Genomic DNA, 20,598 nt, shown 5'->3' with positions numbered 1-20,598 from the left:
TGCTTTCCCCTTTTTTGGTTAGTTTAAAAGGACTATATAAAACAACATGCATGTAATTGCATTTATTGTTGGGCATAAAACAGAGAAATGTGATTCATGTAACAAGCACGGAAGAACTTGAAGTGAGTGAGAAATCCAAGATTTACAAGGGAAAAAATGAGAAAGAGCAAGAACAAAAGGAGAATCTAATAAACTGGAGTCCAGAGAACTCTTACAACAGACACAACTGTTGTACAACAACTGTTACAACAAAACAAAGACCAACCCAGTTTCAAAATGGACCAAGAATCTGAATAGGCATTTCTCCCAGGAAGAGAAAGAAGTAGCCAAAATGTATTTGAAAAGACATTCAACATCATTATCCAGTAGGGAAATGCAAATAAAAAACATTTATTTAGTGGCTATAATTCTTCAAAATGTTAAACATCCAGTTACCACATCTTAATTACACCCCAAGGTTTGTGTTCAAGAACAATAAAAATATACCCACAGAAAAATATGTACATAAATATTCATAACAACATTTATTCATAGAAGCCAAAGCAGAAACAACCGGAGTGTCCTTCAACTCAAAAGGATTAATGAACTGTTATATTCATGTAATAGAATATTACCCAGCAATAAAAAGGATCAAGTACTACTTTGCTTAAATAAGACACTGCTTTTAGTTATGCTAAAATAAAAAAATTCACTGGTAAATCTATAGGGGTAGAAAGGTAAGTGATTTCAGGAACCAGGGACACAGCGGACTAGGAATCGGCTTCTGGTCACAACAAGATTCCTTTCTAGTCTGTCCAAATGCTCTGGGTTAATGCAGTGGTGCACACTGCCCAGCCTTATGCTTACAATAACATCCAATGCCTTCTTTACAATGGTGAAGTTTTGATATGTCAATTCTATACTAATAATTCCTACTAGCAAGTGACATCCCAAACAGATACAGAAATGATCAATAAATAGATGAAAAGATGTTTAACACTACGAGTCATTAGGAAAATGTTTATAAAAACCACAATGAAATATCTCTTCACACCTTCCAGGATGGCTATAATTGGACAGTCAGATCAGCTCCAAGTGTTTGTGACAATAGATAGACAGGAGCCCTTCCTCACTGCCCATGGGAATTTAAGATTGAACAACCTCTTTGGAAAACAGTCCAGCAGGCCCTTACGTGAGTAAATGAAGTGCCCTTATAAACCAGGCTTTACTCCTAGTTAGAAATTCAAGTAAGTGAAGACAGTCTACACACAGCTCTGGACAATCAGCACTCAGAACAGCCAAAACATGGCAGCAACCCAAACATTTAGCATCTGGTACATTTAAAATATAGTTATTATCTATGCTACTGGAGACCATAAGTACTGACACATGCAGAAAAAATGAACTCTGAAAACCATCAAGTCAGGTGATATTAGTAAATCACTAGACTACATATTGTATGATTCTGTTTAAAACAAAATGTTCAGAAAAAAAGAAATGTGTGGAAACAGAAAGTTGAGTGGTAGTTCTTAGGGTTGCTGCAGAGGAGGAGAAAGCGGTGGAGGGGTGATGACTGCTATAGTTTCCTTTACTCCAGTTTCAGAGGGACAAACAGAAAGCTGTCCATCGCCCCAATATCCTGACCCTGAAAAAAAGGACTCAACTCAATCAGGTGTATCAGAAGGGGCAAATCTACCAGAGTGGCACAGAGGATTCATCAGAGAGCTAGTTCGCTGCATCCTGTTTGAAAGAAGGATGTGGCACTTTGAGTTGCCTGCTGTGGTTAAAGCGATAGGCTGGACAGAGATATTTTCCCATCCTTATCAAGCACAAGCAGACAATGTGGCAATTCTTCTGGAAAGCAGTGTCTTTCATTCTACACTCATTTTGCTGCAGCAAGTCCTAACGGGAGCCTGATGCACAGCTAGTTAGTCAATAACAGGCTTGCCATCCCCTCCCATATCATCAGTTCCTCAGTCGAGCTTCCATCTTCACCCAGCATCAAGAAGACTAAAGAAAGCAGTGCAAATTATGGTTGGTGAGTACTCTACTTTGCCCAATCTTTGGTCTTGTTGAGGTGTAGTAGGGAGACAAACCTACACATTCTCCTGGTAGAAACAAGACTGAAACAATGAAGCACGACGCAGGGCTGGGCTAGTTCACACTGTTGTCTCTGGTGTCAATGGAGCCCAGGGAACCTGAGCCTCCTCCACCTTAACTTTCTGTCAGTGAGAAGAAAGGTGTGATATAAGCTGGTATACATTCCCTTTCCTATCCCCTGGTGTTAGTGGGGTGCAGTGAGGAGCTGAGCCCCCAATTCTACTTGGCATCTATTAGAAAAGAAGGGGGGAAGTGAGAAAGTGACTCACAAGGCACAGCAGGGAAATGAGGTTCAACCACAACTCAACAAAGCATGAGTCACCTCCCATCTAACCTAGGTGGCAGTGGGGCCAGACCATGATTTCATTTCTCAAGGAGCTAATCTTACAAGATTCAAAGGCAACCTGACCATGCAAGGCACTGCCCCACTTCTACCATGAAGGTGCCAACAGAGCAGAGGAAAGCTGCCCTTCTACCCCACCCACATGTCATGGGAGGCCGAGCAGATACATCTCATAGGAAGCTGTAGCTGACTGTCCATAAGGAGACTGTTGAAAAGTAAGAAGAAACAAAAGGCAGGATCCAAAAATCTGTAACAAATCATTTGTCACACCAAGAATTAAGAAAATCACAACTTGAATGAGAGGAAATGATCAACAGATATGCAACATTGAAATTATTCAAAAAGAACTATAATTATAACATTCCTTGGCATTAATTTTTAAAGAACTGGAAGCTTTGAATGTTCTCTCAACAAAAAAGAAACTGAACTAGAAATCACTAACAGAAAGACAACAGGAAAAAAATTCTAAAGACTTAGAAATTAAATATCAAAGCTATAAATTAATTTATGGATTAAAGAGAACGTCTCAAAGGAAATTACATAACACAGAATTGAATCAAAATGAAAATGGAACATACTGAATTACATGGGACAGTAATAAAGGAAATTTATTCCATTTTAAAGAGGAATGATCTCAAATCAATCCAACCACAGTCACAAGGAAGGTATGAGAAACAAAAACACAGAGCAAGTATTGGAAGGGTAAGAAGGGCAAAAATTAAAAACAAACATACAAACTTTAAAACAGGAAAACGGTGGCAGCTTTCTATTGGCTTTATGGAAAAATTAATTGATATAACTGATAAACTTCTGGAGAAGCTGATACACACAAATGGATGAGGTATCACTTTAACCTGGTACCTGTCCATGTGTCCAGCCTTCTGACACTGACATAACGTTGTATACAAACACTCCAGAGAAAAATCACTCCAGTATAAACTTCTTTAAAAATGTAAGGTTCTATGTGTTGAAAGACTTAAAATTCTGATAAAATAATATTAAGTAAATGTAGACATTATGTCTATAGATTGAGTCAATATAGTAAAGATGGTAATCTCCTTAATTTCATTTATATAATTTAATTCTTAACAAACTCCTGCCAGTTTTTTTTTTGGTTTTTTTTTTTTTTTGCTGTTGTTGACATATACAAGCTTATTTAAAATTTACTGGGAGTCACAGGTCATAGCTACAATGATATTTAAAAAAAAAGTTAACTGGAAAGAATCCTCTATAGTGATCACAGCAGGATGGCACTGCTTGGAAGTGAGACAGACAGATCAATGAGACAGAAAAGAGAGAGGACGCACACACAAACCAGGCAGTGGGACAGAGGAGGAAAACTGAGCATCATGAGGAATGAGAGCTGTGGTTACAGGAAGCAAGCACATGACAAGCAGGGTATAAAGGCCAAGTGGAGGTGCCATGTTTTCAACACTTGGTCTGCAGCTGGTGGCCATATCTTGGGAGGCTGTGGGAATGCTGGAAGGCTGGCCTAGCTGGAGGAAGCAGGTCCTTCATCTGTGCCTCTGTAATACTGGGCTCTTAGTCTGCTCTTCCTTCCTTTGCTTTCTGGTGCAGTAAGAGAAGAATAGCTCTCCTCTGCCACACATTCGCCCCATGCAATGTTCTGTCCAAGTACCTGGGACCACGCAATGACGGACTGAATCCTTTGAAACCATCAATTAAAATGAACCATTCCTCCCTTAAGCTGTTTTCTTTTAACCTAACAATTGAACTAGGAAGTGAATAAGACATCACAGACTCAAGCAAAGGAGAATGTACACGTGACAGAAGCACAGAAACGATATAACCATTACCAAGATGGATTAGCTTCCCTCGATTCTTTATTGGCCCAAAGCTAAATGCAATTTGCAATAGAGAAATACAGATAAAGAGGGACTGGAGCTATAGTCCAGCGAGAAGTGCTCACATAGCATGCACAAGAGCCTACATTTGTTCCCCAGCACCGTAAAAACAAAATACCACAAAGAAATGTCATTCTCCACTGGCTAGAACAGCTAAATAATGACAATACCTAAAACTGATGAAGAAACAGAACTTGGACACTTATACATTGCTTAAAAAAAAAAGTAAAATGGGGCACCCAAGATAACTCAGTGAGTAAAGGCAGTCATTGCCATGCCTGACAAACTGAGTACCATCTTGGGACCACATAACAGGAAGAAAGAGCTGACTTAAGCATGTTGTCCTTTGATCTCCACACATGTATGGCATGATGCACATACATGCACACATATACATACAAAACAAATAATTGTAAAATATATTAAACACTTCTGATTGAGAAGAATCAGAGGGAGAAAGGAAGAGCATGATCAAAATATACTGTATGCAAAAATGAAATCCCCAAAGAATAAAAATATTATAAACCATAATAATTTATTTAGAAGAAAGTAAAATTGGGTCTGGTGAGATGGCTCAATGGTTAAGGGTACTCGTGGTGCAAACATGAGGACCTTAGTTAAAAGCCACAGAACCTAAAAGATCTGGAGTAGTTCCATGAGCCTGTAACCCAGCAGTGTGCTGGGGGTGAGTGGCAGAGAGAGGAAGCTTTCTGGGGCTTGCTCCTCATCAGCCTAGCTCCATTTTCAGTAAGATATTAGACCTCAGGGGAATAAGGCAGAATGATAGTGCAGGACCCCTATTTTAATTTTATATGCAATTAGTGAACTTTTTCAAAATGACTGTATTATTTTACTTTTTAAAACTGCGTGTGCATGCATATGTGTATGAATATGATGTGTGTGTGATGTATGCACATGTGTGTGCTGGTGCACACAGAGGCCACAAGAAGGAAGAATATGGAAATCTAAACGAGGACTATTGCACTATTCATGTAATATTCTAGTCAATTAAAAACTCATTCTGATTTGCTTCTATATTATTCATAAGAATAAGAAATATCTAGTAGACTTAATAGGCAAGATTGTGGCAAACTCTATAAAGTCAAAACCCCAATTTCCTTAACCAATAGACTATTAATAAAAAGACATAAGTGAAATTCAAGATTAAAACATTTAATATTCATAACAAAAAGTGAGAACATAGTGACACCTTTTGAATCCTGATACAAATGATACGTAAATACATTTATGGGAAATAGGTATGAGATAGTGAGAAATCTGAACACTATTTAGAAAACTGACGATACCATGAGTTAGTATTTTCCTTATGGCAGTGAGGTATTTACTAAATAAAGGGATACACAACCACTGTGAGTGCAGAGAAAGTGAGTGCCACAATTGTCAGCTGGGAACTGTGCACATGAGGGATGCACATGGGGGATGTGGAGCCCTCTATCTTTATTCTTTGTACTTCTGTGAATTAGTTCTCCCTAATGACCGTGGCACTGTCCAGAATTATTGTTTATAAGTGGTACAACCAAGACTAAATGTAGGTTTGTCTCATAGAAAGCTAGTTTTTTTCCTCTAAACGTTGTTTGCTTCTTTATTTTATTTTATTTTATTTATTTATTTATTTTGTTTTTTCAAGACAATATTTCTCTGTAGATTTTTGAAGCTTGTCCTGGAACTCACTCTGTAGACCAGGCTGGCCTCGAACTCACAGAGATCTGCCTGCCTCTGCCTCCTGAGTACTGGGATTAAAGGCATGCATCACTACCTCCTGTCAAAAATTAAGTATTTTATTCATGTACTTTGACATTAAATTTTCCAATGATTCATTAGCCAACATTCAAAATACTATTCTCCACCCTAAAATATAATAAAGTATAACTGACTACCTTTAACGAGATGCAATTTTAAAAGTTAGATATTAAGTACATTTTTCTGGATTTCTTCCTAATTAAAAATTAGCTCTACTTATATGAGAGAAAAATATTAATAAATTATTCAATTAAAACATTTGAAAAGCTAAAAAAAAATCAGCTTCTCTATTGATCAAAATGGTCTCCCTCCCTGGGGCATTCGGGAAAGAGCAGAAGATTCTTAGTGTCCCTGAAACCTGGAAGACTGGATTCAGTAGGTGGAGCCCTAGTTTTCTCCAGTGTAATGAGTTTACCTATCAAAGCTAACAGAACCCCTCCAGAAAAAAAAACCACTAGAAGGTAACTGTGATAAAGAAAGGAAGAAGGAAGGAGGCTTGTGTGACTGCTCCATTTGCTGCCTGCGGTGATGCAGAGGGAACATGGTGTAGACACTGTCACTGCGTTTGTTGACTGTGTTATTGTCACTTCAGGGCCAAGGAAGTTAGCAGGGAAGAGGACTGGCACAGAAGGTGTCCAGAAATGGTGGTTACCGGTGTTAGTTCCTCTAGAGTCAGACACGGCAGACAGATGGAGGACCTACAAGGCTTTGGGCTTCAGACATGTGGGAAATGCTGTTTCTCTGGATGTGAGAGAGGGTCCTCCTAGGGTGGACAGATTCCAGTAAGAACACATGGAACTGAGAGCTGACTGTTCCCAGCAAGTACTGAAGGCAACAGCTGCAGTAGAACTTCCTCCTTTACTTTTCTATCATCTCAGCCACACTGTGAGAAGAAATCCTGCAAAGTCCATTATTCAACAGCATGAAAATGAACTTTTACGGTTAGAAAATTCTGCAAGATATTGCCAAGAAAATGTTCACCATTTCGTCTGGCTATCACTTGTGATGGCATCAAGGCCCACACTGTGGCTGAAATCTTAAATGCCCTGCACAGGCTCCTATGCTCAAAACTTGGTCATCAGTCTGTGATGCTACTGAAGGACAGTGGAACCTTAAGGGGTGGGTGCTGGTGAACGTCAGTCACGGTGAGCATGCCTGTAACAGAAATGCTGGGACTCTGACCTCTCCTGTCTTTGATTCCAATTCAGTGAGCAGTTTCCTCTGCCATATATTTCTGTCATGATGTGTGACCTCATAAAGGTTCAAATGGAATAGGCCAGTTGGCCATGGACTGAAACCTTTGAAACCATGAGCCAAATAACCATTTTCTCTTTTGAATTAATTATAATTTTATTAATATTATATGTATTTATGTTCCGTGGGTACAGAAATTTGCAGGAGTTGGTTCTTTCTTTATACCAGGTGGTTCCGGGGTTAAATTCAGGTACTCGGGCCTGGTGGCAAGTGCCTTTACCTATTGAGCCGTCATCTCACTGACCCCTAAACTGATTTTTCTGGGTATTTTGCCACAGTTATGGAAAGCTGCCTAGCACAAGTGACAAGGCCAGAGTGGAATCATATCATCCATTTCCTGCCTCGGAACTGCAGAAGGATGAGAGGCAGGTACAGGTTTTGGCTTTCTTGCCTGGGTACCACAGGAAATTCACACAAAAGCACCGGCAGAGTGGGCCTGAGTACTGCTGAATGCTTTGCAAATGGCTCTTGCATGTACTGATGGGAGAAGAAACAAATGGCTGGTTCACAGTAGGCGTTTGAGGGTAGGAACAAACGTACAATCTCGGTTTAAGATAACAATGCGGGAGACACGCACTACTTCTAACATCTCTATTTCAAAAGGCCAAGAGCATTATCCAGGGTTTGTAAAGAATTCTACCAGGCCAAACAGAAAGAAAAGGTCATGGAAAACACCTGGATCTGGGCTTCTGAAGTGAAGAATAGCGCTTTTTCTTTCAGATACTTTCACATAATTACTTTTATTGAACATTAATTTTCACAGAGACACAAAGTACACTAAAGAGATTATTACCATCCATGTTTGCAGCGGCATACCCACTGTTATTCACCAAAGTGGAATATGGCTTTTCATTCTGCGGCAAGACTCCTGCAGCCATAGTTGTCTGCTGGAAAATTAAAAAAAAAAAAAAGATTATTGCTGAACTAATCATGTCAGACACCTGCTGCCCGATGTGGCAGTCATTAACTATGTGGCCCTTTCTTCTCTCCCTTCTCTGTGTGACTGAACTCAGTACACCACTACTGACCTGCATACCCAGATGTACTATTTGAAAACTTAGTACAAAGAAGGGTAAACTAAAGTTGGGTGATGGTACACATCTTTAATTCCAGCACTGGGGAGGCAGAGACAGGCAGATCTCTGTGAGTTTGAAGCCAATCTGAGTTCTGGAATTCTGTGAGTTCCAGGACAGCCAGGGGTATGTAGACCCTGACTCAAAAAAAAAAAAAAAAAAAAAAAAAGACTAGTGTAAATTATCTCACTAATACCTTTTTATAGCCAAGGCTGTCCTCTGGCCTCTCCACATGCCCTAACATACACACGTCTGCACTCTCACATACCACAACACACACATCACACAGAGATACCAAAACAATTAAAGGCAAACCTAGATACTGGTATCGTACAGAAATACTTATATTTTTGTTTATAATTATTATATTAAACTGCTGAGAGCTTTTCTTTGTCACAATTAAGCTTAATGTTTTATGTTCCTAAATTTATACTGAAATTCACATAAAAATGAAAATGCAAAACTGCCCATATATGATTTCTGTACCCGATTTTTTACTCACAGTAACACACTTGGGTACATTTTGATTCCTTGGGAAGAGAAAATATTCTAGCAGGAAGAAGGGGATGTTCTTGTTTTTTAGAATGCAATATTTTTCATCATAGTGACTTCTTAAGCACAATCTCCATTCTCCACATATTCAGTGTGCTAGCTACATGTTTCTGGCTGTCATTGTGGTTACATGTGCGGTGTCGAAAAGAGCCAACCATACAAGGGAGGCCAGAGAGGAAGTTCTCAAATGTGAGGCTATGCAGTGAGGCACTATCTCAAAATGAGCAAAAATCCCCAACCAACCAACCAACCAACCAACCAACCAACCAACCAACCAAAAGTCTTGCCTGCGGTGTGCACTAATAGCTGAGCTCTGGCAGCACACATCTCTTGATACAGGGTACTGGCTGGGGATACAGTTTGGTGTCAGTGCACCAGCCTAGCATGCTGGAGGCTGGGTTCAACCCCTCTCACTGCAAAAAGCCTCCAGCAAAACAAAACAAAGAGTGTAGAAGAATAGAAAGCCTGTCTAATTACGGGAGTTACATTGTCAATTCTCACAGGTCTGAGATATGTAATAAGTCAATGTGAGAAACAGAGTATAGGACCTTCAATGTCTGACAACAGAAAGTCAGTTCTGCTTGTATCTGTTAAGTCTACAGTACACCATGCAGAATCCTTTCTCAACTGTGGTTGTCAATCTGCTCTTACCTGGGAATCTAGTGCCTCAGTTTCACTGTGTTAGAAATTTAAGCTTTCCTCTCTGCCCAAACACCTGCAATCTTCCTCCTTGTTTTCCCCCTTTGAGTCCCTTCTCATCCACCTTCCTCAAAGAAATTCTGGTTAGTTTTCCAGCAGGTCTTGACTTTTTCTTATTAAAGAATTTAATAGTATTCTTTGGAACTTTTCTTTGAAATGTTTGTTGGGGCCGCTCCTTCTTTCTTGTCCTTAACTTTGGGCTAGTTTAGATGTACTGCTAAGGCTAACCTTGTCTATAGATTTGCCCCTAGGTGTCCCATTCTAGCTGACAGAGCAGAACTACTTGGGGCAAGTTCCCCGACTTGTATTTTCCTGGTCTCAAATGGTTGTACAGATCAGTACTCACCAAACTGCAGTTCAGCAAAGCTGAAGACCTTCTAGGGTGGGGTGTCCCTCCCCTCTCTGGGAGACCTTAACTATGCAAATCCTAGTTACTTTGGCTCCACTGAGTTCAGCCCTCTATGTATCTCTGGGAAGGCCTGGTCCCCTCTGTAAGCCCAAGTCTGGAACTGTCCCCAGGGAGGCAGCTGGTGCAACCTTAAAGTCACCGTGTTTACATCTCTTCTCTAAGAAACTGAAGCCATGGGCTGCCTGCTTTCCAATCATTTTTTATAAGGTTGTCTAATATTTTAGTTAAGAATACACATCTGCCTTATTTATGTATTAGGAGCAGAAGTCTCTCCACTCATCTCTGAAACTCAAATCTTAGATCTCTGAAATAATATCTACTGTATGTTTCTTTGCATAGAAACACAGTATTCTGTATGCATAATTGCTGAGCAAAAATATCAAGATTTAAATATATTGTCGAGTCAGAGTTCTTTGTTTAAATCTTTATTCAACTGCCATCTATATGAACTGGTCTGAGCTTTGATTTCTGTTGCAGAATGATTATTCGTGTTCTTTCAGAGGTTGTAAGGAAGAGAAAGGCTGTGTGTGCGTGCATGTGCAAACGTGTCTAAAGCAATGCCTGACACAAAGGAGATGATTGGTATTTCACTTTGCAAATCAATACTGTAATTTTTTCCATTCCCTTCCTAGGCTATTGTCATTTTGCTCCTTCCTTAAAATAGTTTGTCAGCAACTCTCAGCATTACCTGTCTAATTGTCCTGCTAATATTGACAGCTGAGCTTCCAAGAAGTCTTAAGAACACGCCAGCTCCATTCACAACTCACCTACTCATATGCCTAGCTGTAGGACAAGGAGAGTTTCGATTTTAATTCTGACATTTCACTCTAGGATCACACATTATGTAACTTCCTGACTCGATGACAAGGGTTTTGCTCACTCTGTCCCACAGTTCTTTCATCCCTAACCCGCCCCCCAGATGACTCAACTGTTGGAATTAGTCACACATTTCACTGATTAGTACTTACTACTTAAAGCTTGAGTACAGCGCTTGGGTATTACTCACACGGTAAGAAGTCAGGAAGTAATGTTCTACTTCATAGTCAATTCACTTTACAGAGACTAGGCTGGGAGATACTCAAGAACCTCAGCTCTCTCTTTTGTGTTGTGGAGGCAACGGTGTTTTGCATATTTCTCTAACCTTTCCTTCATACTTCCAGCTCAAGCACTCCACTTGGGAATGCATCAGGATCACCCTGGGTACCTACGGAAGGGCAGATCCCTTCTTGTCCCCACTTCCAAGGTGTCTGAGTTCTGGAGGAGCACAACACTCACATATTACTAACTTACACTCTTGTCGTTCGGATGTGTGAGGTCTGTGTTCACTCTTATGGGCTACACTGTCAGTCAGTATGGGTAAAATTCTAGACAATAACCAAAGATGCTCAAGAATGTAAATGAATTTATCCAAGCCACATAAATATTATGGTGCTCAAATGGAAGCATATTTTATGCTCATTCATAATATAATAATAATCAAATGATATTAGTTTACTCTATGCCAGAAACTATTCCAATTCCTTCATATATTTTTATCTCATGTAATCCTTATTACAACCTATTACATGAGATAGCAAAGTTATTCCTACTTTTAATAGACTTTTTTTTACATATATTTAGTGTGTACACACAGGTCACAGGACACACATGAAGATCAGAGGACAACTTTGTAGTGTTGGCTGTCTTCTTCTGTCATGTGGATCCCAAGGATTAAACTCAGGTTTGTCAGGATTAGTAGCAAGTGCCTTTGCCCATGAGCCATCTTCCCAGCATCTGGACTTAATTATTTTTAGATTTATTAATTTCAAGTTGTATGTGTTTGTACCTTAGTATATATGCATCACATGCATGCAGAAGCCCATAGAGGCCAAGTGAGGGTGTTGGATCCTCTGGAACTGGAGTTTTGGGCAGCTGCAAGCTGTCATGTGGGTACTGGGAACTAAACCTTGGTCCTCTGCAAGAACAGAACATTCTCTTAACTGCTAAGCCATCTCTTCAGTCCTGACAATGTTTTTAGAGCATTTTCAAACCCATAGAAAAACAGATTTAAAGTAAGACATTTTCCCATCTGCCCCCTGCACCCTTTCCCACTTTGCAATGCAGCCTCTCATATGACCAACATTCTCTAGAGTGTAGGACAGTTGTGACTACAACTAGTGAACCTCACACCACTATCACCCAAAATCCCAAGCTCACACAAAGCTTCTATTTTGTTGCTGTGCATTCTACAGGTCTAGAAAAATGCACCCTTACAGTACCACACAGGGTAGTTTACATTTTTAAAAGCCCCCAGATGCTCTTCCTACTCGCCCTTCCCTTTCCTAGCTTCTGGCAACCACTGAACCTCCTCCTACTTTCCAATGCTCCCTTTTCCAGCATGCTAGGCTCACACAGTAGGAAGCCTTTGCAATAGACTGCTTCACTTCACATAAATGTGCATTTAAGGTTCCCCCATTCCTGTTCATGGTCTGGTGACTCACTTACTTTGGCCATGGCCTAATGTATTAGTTACCTTTCCACTGCTTTCATGAAACACCATGACTAAGATGACTTCTAAAAGAATGTGATTTATGGTTTCAGAGGGATGAGAGTCCATGATGGAGAGCCTAGACATGGCAGCAGGAGCAGGAAGCCAAGGCTCACACCTTGAACGGCAGCAAAAAGCAGAGAGGGAACTTGAAAGGGCATGAGTCTTTAACTCCCAAGACCTGCCTCTAGGGACACACTATCCCCTAAACTGACCAGCTGGGGACCTAGGATTCAAACATCTGAGTCTACACAAGACGTTCTCATTCAAACCACCACAATCCACTCCCTTCTCCACCCTCTATATTCCTGGCCATATCATAACTCAAAATGTATTTAGTCCAACATCAAAAGTCCCCATAATCTTTCACAGTCTCAACACTGTTTAATATCTAAGTCTAAAGTCTCTTCTGAGACCCAAGGCAACTCCTAATTGTAACTTCCAAGTAGCTGACAGTGACCTTGAGCTCCTGATCCTCTATCTCCATTTCCCAAGTACTAGTATCACAAGCATATGCTACCATGCCTAGCATGTCACTCTACTTCCAAAAACCCTTCACACAGCCCACCTTAAAACTTAAATCATCCCAACTTACAATATTTCTCAATAGGATCATGGTAAAAATACTCTAGAATACTAATAATTTGTCCTGTTTATTGTCTGCTTTTCCTCTTCTATAATGTAAACTCATAGAAAATGCATTTTCTGAGGAGGATCTGCTCTGCCAACATCTGAATTTCTAGAACCTACGCTGGAACCTAGCACATAACAAGGACTCAGGATTGGGTGAGTGCACAGTGAACATCCAGTAATGTGAACGCGCTACCGATTTAATCTCCATTTTCCATCTATAAAGCAGGAACTGTAACCATGCCTTACTTGTCTCAGTGACCCTGAGAGCATATAATTGTGTGGCAGAACAATGTAAATACAACAAATAGCATCCTAATGTTTTATGATGCTTTCCTGAACATATTCAAGTTTTTAACTTCTTGCAAATCTTTCATCTGACAAATTTGTGTCCTTTCTAATTCCTCGAAGGACTGGATCTGCTTTCCTCTCAGCTCCAGCCCATATTTCCTCCTTGCTAGGATCCCTCCTTAAATGCCAATTACATATTTTACTCACTTCTCCTTATCTTGTAGGGCTGAGTAAAGGTTTACCTAGGTCTGTGTAGGCTCAGGCACTATGAAAAGAACCCTATCTATAGTCCTCAGAGAGAGGGCTGAAGGCCATCTTAAAAAGACAATCTATCTGGCAGTTTACTACTAACTTCACTGGCTTCTGTGATCTTACACTTTAACTACACCTTAGGGAAGACTGCAAGGCTCCCAGGTGGCAAATCACACAGCACAGAAAAATAACACTCCAGGAACCCTATTTCACCCTTTGCTGCTCAAGTCATACTCTGCAGACAATACTTCAGGACAAGACAAATGAGGTAAACTGGTAGCCACAGCTGAAGCCGGTCCACATCCCCTTTTCCCTGCTAGTAGCTGCACCTGGCAAGTTATCCTACGGGTTGGAGCCAATCTCAAATTAAGGTACAAATACTTCTAAGATCATCAAGACAAACAACTCCCAGCTCAGCACCCATCAGAATGACCTGGTGGGCTGGGGACTATGGTTCAGCATTTGTCTTAAACAGTTTCTAGTATCATAAGTAAAAAGAAACTGGTTAAATGTTATAAAAACCCAATGCTTGCCTCCACCCTCATTTCAGACTCAGAAGGTCAGGAGCTGAGAACCTCTAACTGGCTTCCGTGGTGCTCACATATTCAAAACCACCGTAGCAGGCAAGAATTCTACACACACCTAACAGCAGATTTACATTTAAAGATTTTGTCATGGAGGACTGCTGCCTGGGTTTCTTCAGCTATCAATATTAAACACATTTTACAGTTTCTAAGCCAATTCCCATAATATCATAAAATATACTGAGAAGCTCCATATCTTCAACTAAATCAGGAAGCTGGCTAGTATTCCTGGGTGAGACTTGGGTCTTAATGTTCTTACCGAGTTTCTATCTTAAACCAAATTGCCTGAAATTAGGAAATTGCTATCAGGCTGATGTCAATAAAACCAGACTGCTCAAAACATGGGCTATTTTTTAGTCAAATACCAGATACCACGCCTCTTTGAACACCATTATGTGAATTGCTATCATGTTCATTATTCAGATATTCCTTTTAATATATATTGATATATGATACTATAACACTTAATTATATACATAATGCATATCTTCACACACATTGTGACTTTTAAGCTTTTTTCAAACACCTACTGTTCATCATGAAAAGCTCAACACGGTTCGTTATTTGCTTCTCTTATGACTGTTCATTTCTAGACTAGAAAGGATAAGGAGATTCTTTTACCCATTTAATTCCTGGCAAGGAAATATGTAAAATGCATTTCAAGTGCTTGGGCTACAAGTCTGAATGACTTAAAATATGGCAGGAATGTGCTCCTAGGGATTCCCAGAATGACATTAGACCTTCCACAGCAGGACACATAGGACATCTGGTTTAAGCTGAGCTCATTTACTAGCCTTTCCTTCTTCCTGAGAACAAAGCAAAGGGTTGTTGCAGAAATTTCCAAGAGAATAAGCACACTCTGGGGGCCACAGAGCCTTCTGCTCTTCCAGCTAACCAAAGTTCAGTTCCCTGCACCATCAGTAGCTCACAACTGCCTGTAGCTACAGCTTCCAAGAATCCAGTGCCCTCTTCTGGCTTCCACAGGCACCTGCACACATGTGACAAATTAACAGACACAGACAGACAGGCTGGCAGGCAGGCAGGCAGGCACGCACACACACACACACACACACACACACACACACACACACACACACGAAGATAAATATAAACATTTTCTTAAAAGTAAGCACACAGAACAAGGAGCAGGAGTAGACCAGCTATCTGGAGGATAGAAAGCATGTGAACATGAAGGACAACACATGTCAAGCAGAGGAGCTCAGTCCAGAATGCAATAATGAAAAAGTTACTGACATGATTCATTAAAAAAAGAGAAGATGGTACTCAAGCCAGAGGCGATGGCACATACCTTCAACCGCAGTACTTGGAAGGGCAAGGCAGGCAGATATTTATGAGTTCAAGGCCAGCCTGGTCTACATATTAAGTTCCAAGTCAAGTAGGGCTACATAGTGTGACCTTTTCTAAGAGAAAGAGAAAGAGAGAGAGGGGAGAGATGGATGGAAGGAGAGAGGGAAGGAGAAAGGAAAGAGAAGGAGGAAGGAAGGAACCAATGAAAGAAGGAAGGGAGGGAGGGAGAGAGAGAGAGAGAGAGAGAAAGAGAGAGAGAGAGAGAGAGAGAGAAAGAAAGAAAGAAAGAAAGAGAAAAGAAAGAAAGGGATGAAAGAAGGAAGAAAAGAAAAGAGATGAAAGCTAGGGCAGTGAAATAGCTCCCTGAGTAAAGAAAGATGCTTGCTGCACAGGTCTGGTGACCGAGTTTGGTCCCAGGAACCCATACAAATGCTGAAACAGAGAACTGACTGCATGAAATTGTCCTTTCATCTCCACATGCACACTATGGCACAAGTGCCTGTTCTGCTCACCACATCACTCATATGTACACACTCTGAACAATAAATTTTTAAAAGGTGAAGTCAAATCTGGGCAGTGATGGCACACACCTTTAATCCCAGCACTTAGGAGGCAGAGGCAGGTGAACTTCTGAGTTCAAGACCAGCCAGGTCTACAGAGTGAGTTCCAGGGCAGCCAGGGCTACACAGAGAAACCCTACCTCAAAAAAAAATGAATAAATAAAAGATTAAGTCAACATTAAATGGAAAGATCACTTTTCAGTGTTGAAAAAAACAGATAGTCAACTAAAAATTTTATACCCAGCTAAACACTCTTTCTGATGTAAAGAAGCAATCTACACATTTTCAGGCTGAAACAAAGCCTGCAAGAAAATTTTGCTGGTATATCTTATCTAAAAGAAATTCTTACTAGAAAAGAATCAGCTTCTAGGAGATAACAACCAAACATAACAAAATAAAATATAATAACATGAAGCAAAAACTTCATATTGAGACTGGACAAGGCAACCCAACAGGAGGAAAAGAGAGCCAAGAGCAGGCACAAGAATCAGAGACCCACTCTTTCACACACTCAGGAGTCCCAAAAGCTTCTGTAAGGCAAAGGACACAGTCAATAAGACAAAACAGCAGCCTACTGAATGGGGGAAAATCTTCACCAACTCCACATCAGACAGAGGACTGATCTCCAAAATATATAAAGAGTTCAGTAATAATACAATTAAAAATGGGGTACAGATCTAAACAGAGAATTCTCAACAGAAGACTCTCAAATGGCTGAAAGACACTAAAGGAACTGCTTAACATCCTTAGCCATCAGGGAAACGAAAGTCAAAATGACTCTTAGAAACCATCTTACACCAGTCAGAATGGCTAAGATCAAAAACAATGATAGCTTATGTTTGAGAAGATGCGGAGTAAGAGGGACACCCCTCCATTGCTGTGGGAGAGCAAACTTGTACAGCTACTTTAGAAATCAGTATGGCGGTTTCTCGGAAAACTGGGAATCAACCTACCTCAGGACCCAGCAATACCACTCTTGGGCTCAATCACACCACATGGACATTTGTTCAACTATGTTCATAGTAGCATTATTTATAGTAGCCAGAACATGGAAACAGATGCCCCTCAACCGAAGAATGGATAAAGAAATTGGGAAACATTTACATAATGGAGTACTACTCAGCGGTAAAAAACAAAACAAAACAATGACATCTTGAAATTTGCATGCAAATGGATGGAACTAGGAAAAAAACATTCTGAGTGAGATATCCCAGACCCAGAAAGACAAACATGGTAGGTACTTACTCTAAGTGGATATTAGATGTAAAGCAAAGGATAACCAGCAGAAAAGTTAGGTAACAAGGAAAACCCTAAAGAGAAACAATACATGGATCTCCCTGGGGAGGGGAAATAGACAAGATATCCTGAGAAAATTAGGAGTGTAGGGGTGGAGGGAGAAGGGAGAGCAGATGGGAGGAGGAAGGGAGAAAGAGAGGAGGAAGGAGAACATGAGGAAATGGGATGGTCAAGATGGGGGGAGGATAGAGAAGGAGAGCAAGGAAAGACATGTCTTGATTGAGGGAGCCACTATGGGGCTAGCAAGAAATCTGGTACTAGGGAAATTCCCAGGAACCCACAAAGATGACCCCCAGCTAAGACCCTAAGCAATAGGGGAGAGAGTGCCCAAACTGGCCTTCCCCTGTAATCAGACTGATGACTACCTTGCCATCATAGAATCTTCCTCCAGCAACTGATGGAAGCAGATGCAGAGATCCCCAGAAAAAGCCCTGGGCTAAGCTCCAAGACCAGTTGAAGAAAGGGAGGAGCAATAATATGAGTAAAGGGGTCAAGATCATGATGGGGGTACCTAGTGAAAAGCTGACCTGAGCTAGTGGGAAGAGTAGAATAACCAGCATAGGACCAAACTAGGCCCCCTGAATGTGGGTGACAGTTATATGGCTGGGGTAGACTATGCAGCCACTGGCAGTGGGACCAGGATTTCTCCCTACTACTTGAAACTGGCTTTTTGAAGTCTATTCTCTATGGAGGGATACCTTGCTCAGCCTAGATATAGGGGAAAGGGCACTGGTCCTGCCTCAAAGTGTGCTAGACTTTGTTGATTCCCCATGGGAAGCCTTATCCTCTCTGAGGAGTGGATGTGGGAGATGGGAGGGGGAGGATGGAGAAGATGGAGGGAGTGGGAACTGGGATTGGTATGTAAAATGAGAAAAGATCGTGTTTTAAAAAATAGTTAAAAAACTTTTTTTAAAGTATTGCATGCAATACTCACAGAATGCAAGTAAGTTACATTTTTAATCAGACTGATACATAATGACCTGTAAATTTGGTTGTAACAAGTTAAAAGGTAAAATCAAGTTGCAGTTTAATGATTTTTTACATCAGGAACATTTAGACAAGTATTTGGTAGTACACTCCATATAGGGGAGGAGAAAAATAAGTCATGATATACCACTAAACATTAGTATGATTAAAATGGAAAAAAAAAGGTCCTGGGCTGTTGACATGGCTTGGCAGACAAAAGCACATGCTGCATACGCTTGACAACATCCATCCAATCAGAGCTGCCATGTGGAAGGAGAACGAACTTCTAGTTGTCCTCTGCCTCTGCATACACGCCATGGCAGGCACATGTGCACACAGTACAATGACAATATAAAAGTTAAAGTGTACAAATAAGCCCAGCAATAACTCCATCAAATGCTGGCAAATATTGAGAGTAATTGGAACACTCCTTTACTGATGGTGAAATAAAATGAAGAGCGTTCAGCAGTGCCTAACAGAGCTACACATGGTCCAGAAATCCTGTTTCCAGGTGATGTGAAAACTCCATCCAACACCTGCCCATGAACCATCACAGCAGCACTGCTTATGACGACACAAAGCCAGTGGCGCCGCGATGTCACATCGTACTAGGAATGCTGTTCTGTGACCAAAATGAAAGAGTTGTTCATCTGAGCAACATGGGTAAATTCTACAGGAGGCTGTCTCTGATCTCTATGTGTGTTCTGGGATTGTGCTAAGTGGAAATTCTAGTCTGAGGAGGCTATATATCATATGAATACATTTATGGACTTTCTGGAAACGACAAAAACTACATGGACAGAAAAGGGGCCAGTTTCTGCCAGGATTTTCAGGACAGGGGGCTAAGTTACAACACAGATTATTTTTAGGACCATGACACAGATTATTTTGTCTCTTAGCGCCATGGTAAATCTGTGTCATCTACTTATCAAGAACCATGGATTGTCATAACACAAAGAATATCTACTAACGGTTTTTAAAATCCAAGATTTTTAAAAATTCAGCCAAGAAGGGGATGGGTTGCAGCACAGACCTCATGCTATGACAAAGGAGTTGACTGCAGTGCAAAAGTGTGACAGAGCCTCAGCAAGGAGACCGTGAGAAAGTCACAAATACCTCTGGAAACGAACGGAAACTGTGAGAGGAAAAGAACTGGCCACACATACGAGGTTGTTTCTTATGGAGGTCAAGTTAGCAGTCCTAATATAGCTCATGTATACCGAGATAGGAAATATCAGTGAAGAGATGTAGCAGCAACAGAGACTATGGACTTGGAAGTTCCAAGGAAACAGTAAGAAGTGGACCATGTCTGCATTAGTCTGGCCCACTGTGGGGAATTCCTGGTAAGCTTAATAGAACAGTCCCACCTTATGTAAGGATGTGTCTCAAGGTTCCTCAGTGAATGCCCGAAACCATGCACAGTAGCAACTACAGATGCCCACTGTTCTTTTTAATGCATACACATTTACTATAGACTACCATAAAAAATAGGCAGAATAAAAGATTAACAATAGCTAATAAAACATAATTTAACAATATGTTGCTAATAGTTAAGTAGCTGTCTCAAAGTATCTTCTTATATTCGATCTACTATGTGAGATTAATCATGATTAATGCCTACAATGCCTACATGATTAAATGAAGTGAGGTGAAGGACACAGGAATTGTGATATAGTCATTAGGCTGCTATACAAAGGTACGCAAGTATTGCTATATAACTGAACACAAGCATTGTGACAGCCTATGAATAGTGACTAATGAGTGGGTAGCATTCACAGCATGGGTACACTGGACAAAGGGATGACTCATGTCCAGGGCAGGAGAGAGTGGAAGGGTGCAAGACTGCATGTCGCTCAGAAAGGCATGCAATTTAAGGCTTACAAATATTTTATTTCTGGAATTTTCCACTTCATATTTTCAAACTATGGTTAACTAGATAACTGAAGGCATGGAAAGCAAGACCACAAATAAGAGGGGATCACTACAATGCAGGCATCTACATTTATACAAGTTAATATGTATGTATATATTTTATAACTCTGCACAGACGATTACCTGAAAGCAATGAAACTGTGATGAGCACACCAGAGCAAATCTGGTTTCTAATACCATTCTCCAACCAAGGGACCCTTGTTGAGATGACTCATTT

The 20,598-nt window shown here is 40.6% G+C and overlaps 1 protein-coding gene across 2 annotated transcripts in view; it reads right to left on the bottom strand.

The window, feature by feature from the left end:
- Nucleotides 1–20,598, bottom strand: part of Ptpdc1 (protein tyrosine phosphatase domain containing 1) — a 52,751-nt gene that overhangs the window by 24,825 nt on the left and 7,328 nt on the right. The window contains exons 1-2 of one of the 2 annotated variants that reach the window (XM_087896578.1): nucleotides 11,861–11,988; nucleotides 8,096–8,189 (exon numbers count right to left, since the gene is read on the bottom strand). In XM_087896578.1, the coding sequence (XP_087752704.1) occupies nucleotides 8,096–8,180 (85 nt within the window). In that variant the 5' untranslated portion in view covers nucleotides 8,181–8,189; nucleotides 11,861–11,988. Of the gene's footprint in view, nucleotides 1–8,095; nucleotides 8,190–11,860; nucleotides 11,989–20,598 lie in introns of those variants that run through there. The other variant, XM_048432970.3, reaches the window with a different exon arrangement.

Source organism: Myodes glareolus, chromosome 14, assembly GCF_982192425.1.
Source record: "Myodes glareolus chromosome 14, mMyoGla1.1, whole genome shotgun sequence".
Classification (NCBI taxonomy): Eukaryota; Metazoa; Chordata; class Mammalia; order Rodentia; family Cricetidae; genus Myodes; species Myodes glareolus.
The sequence above is the reverse complement of the archived record's forward strand: the minus strand, read 5'-3'. Positions and strand labels throughout refer to the sequence as shown.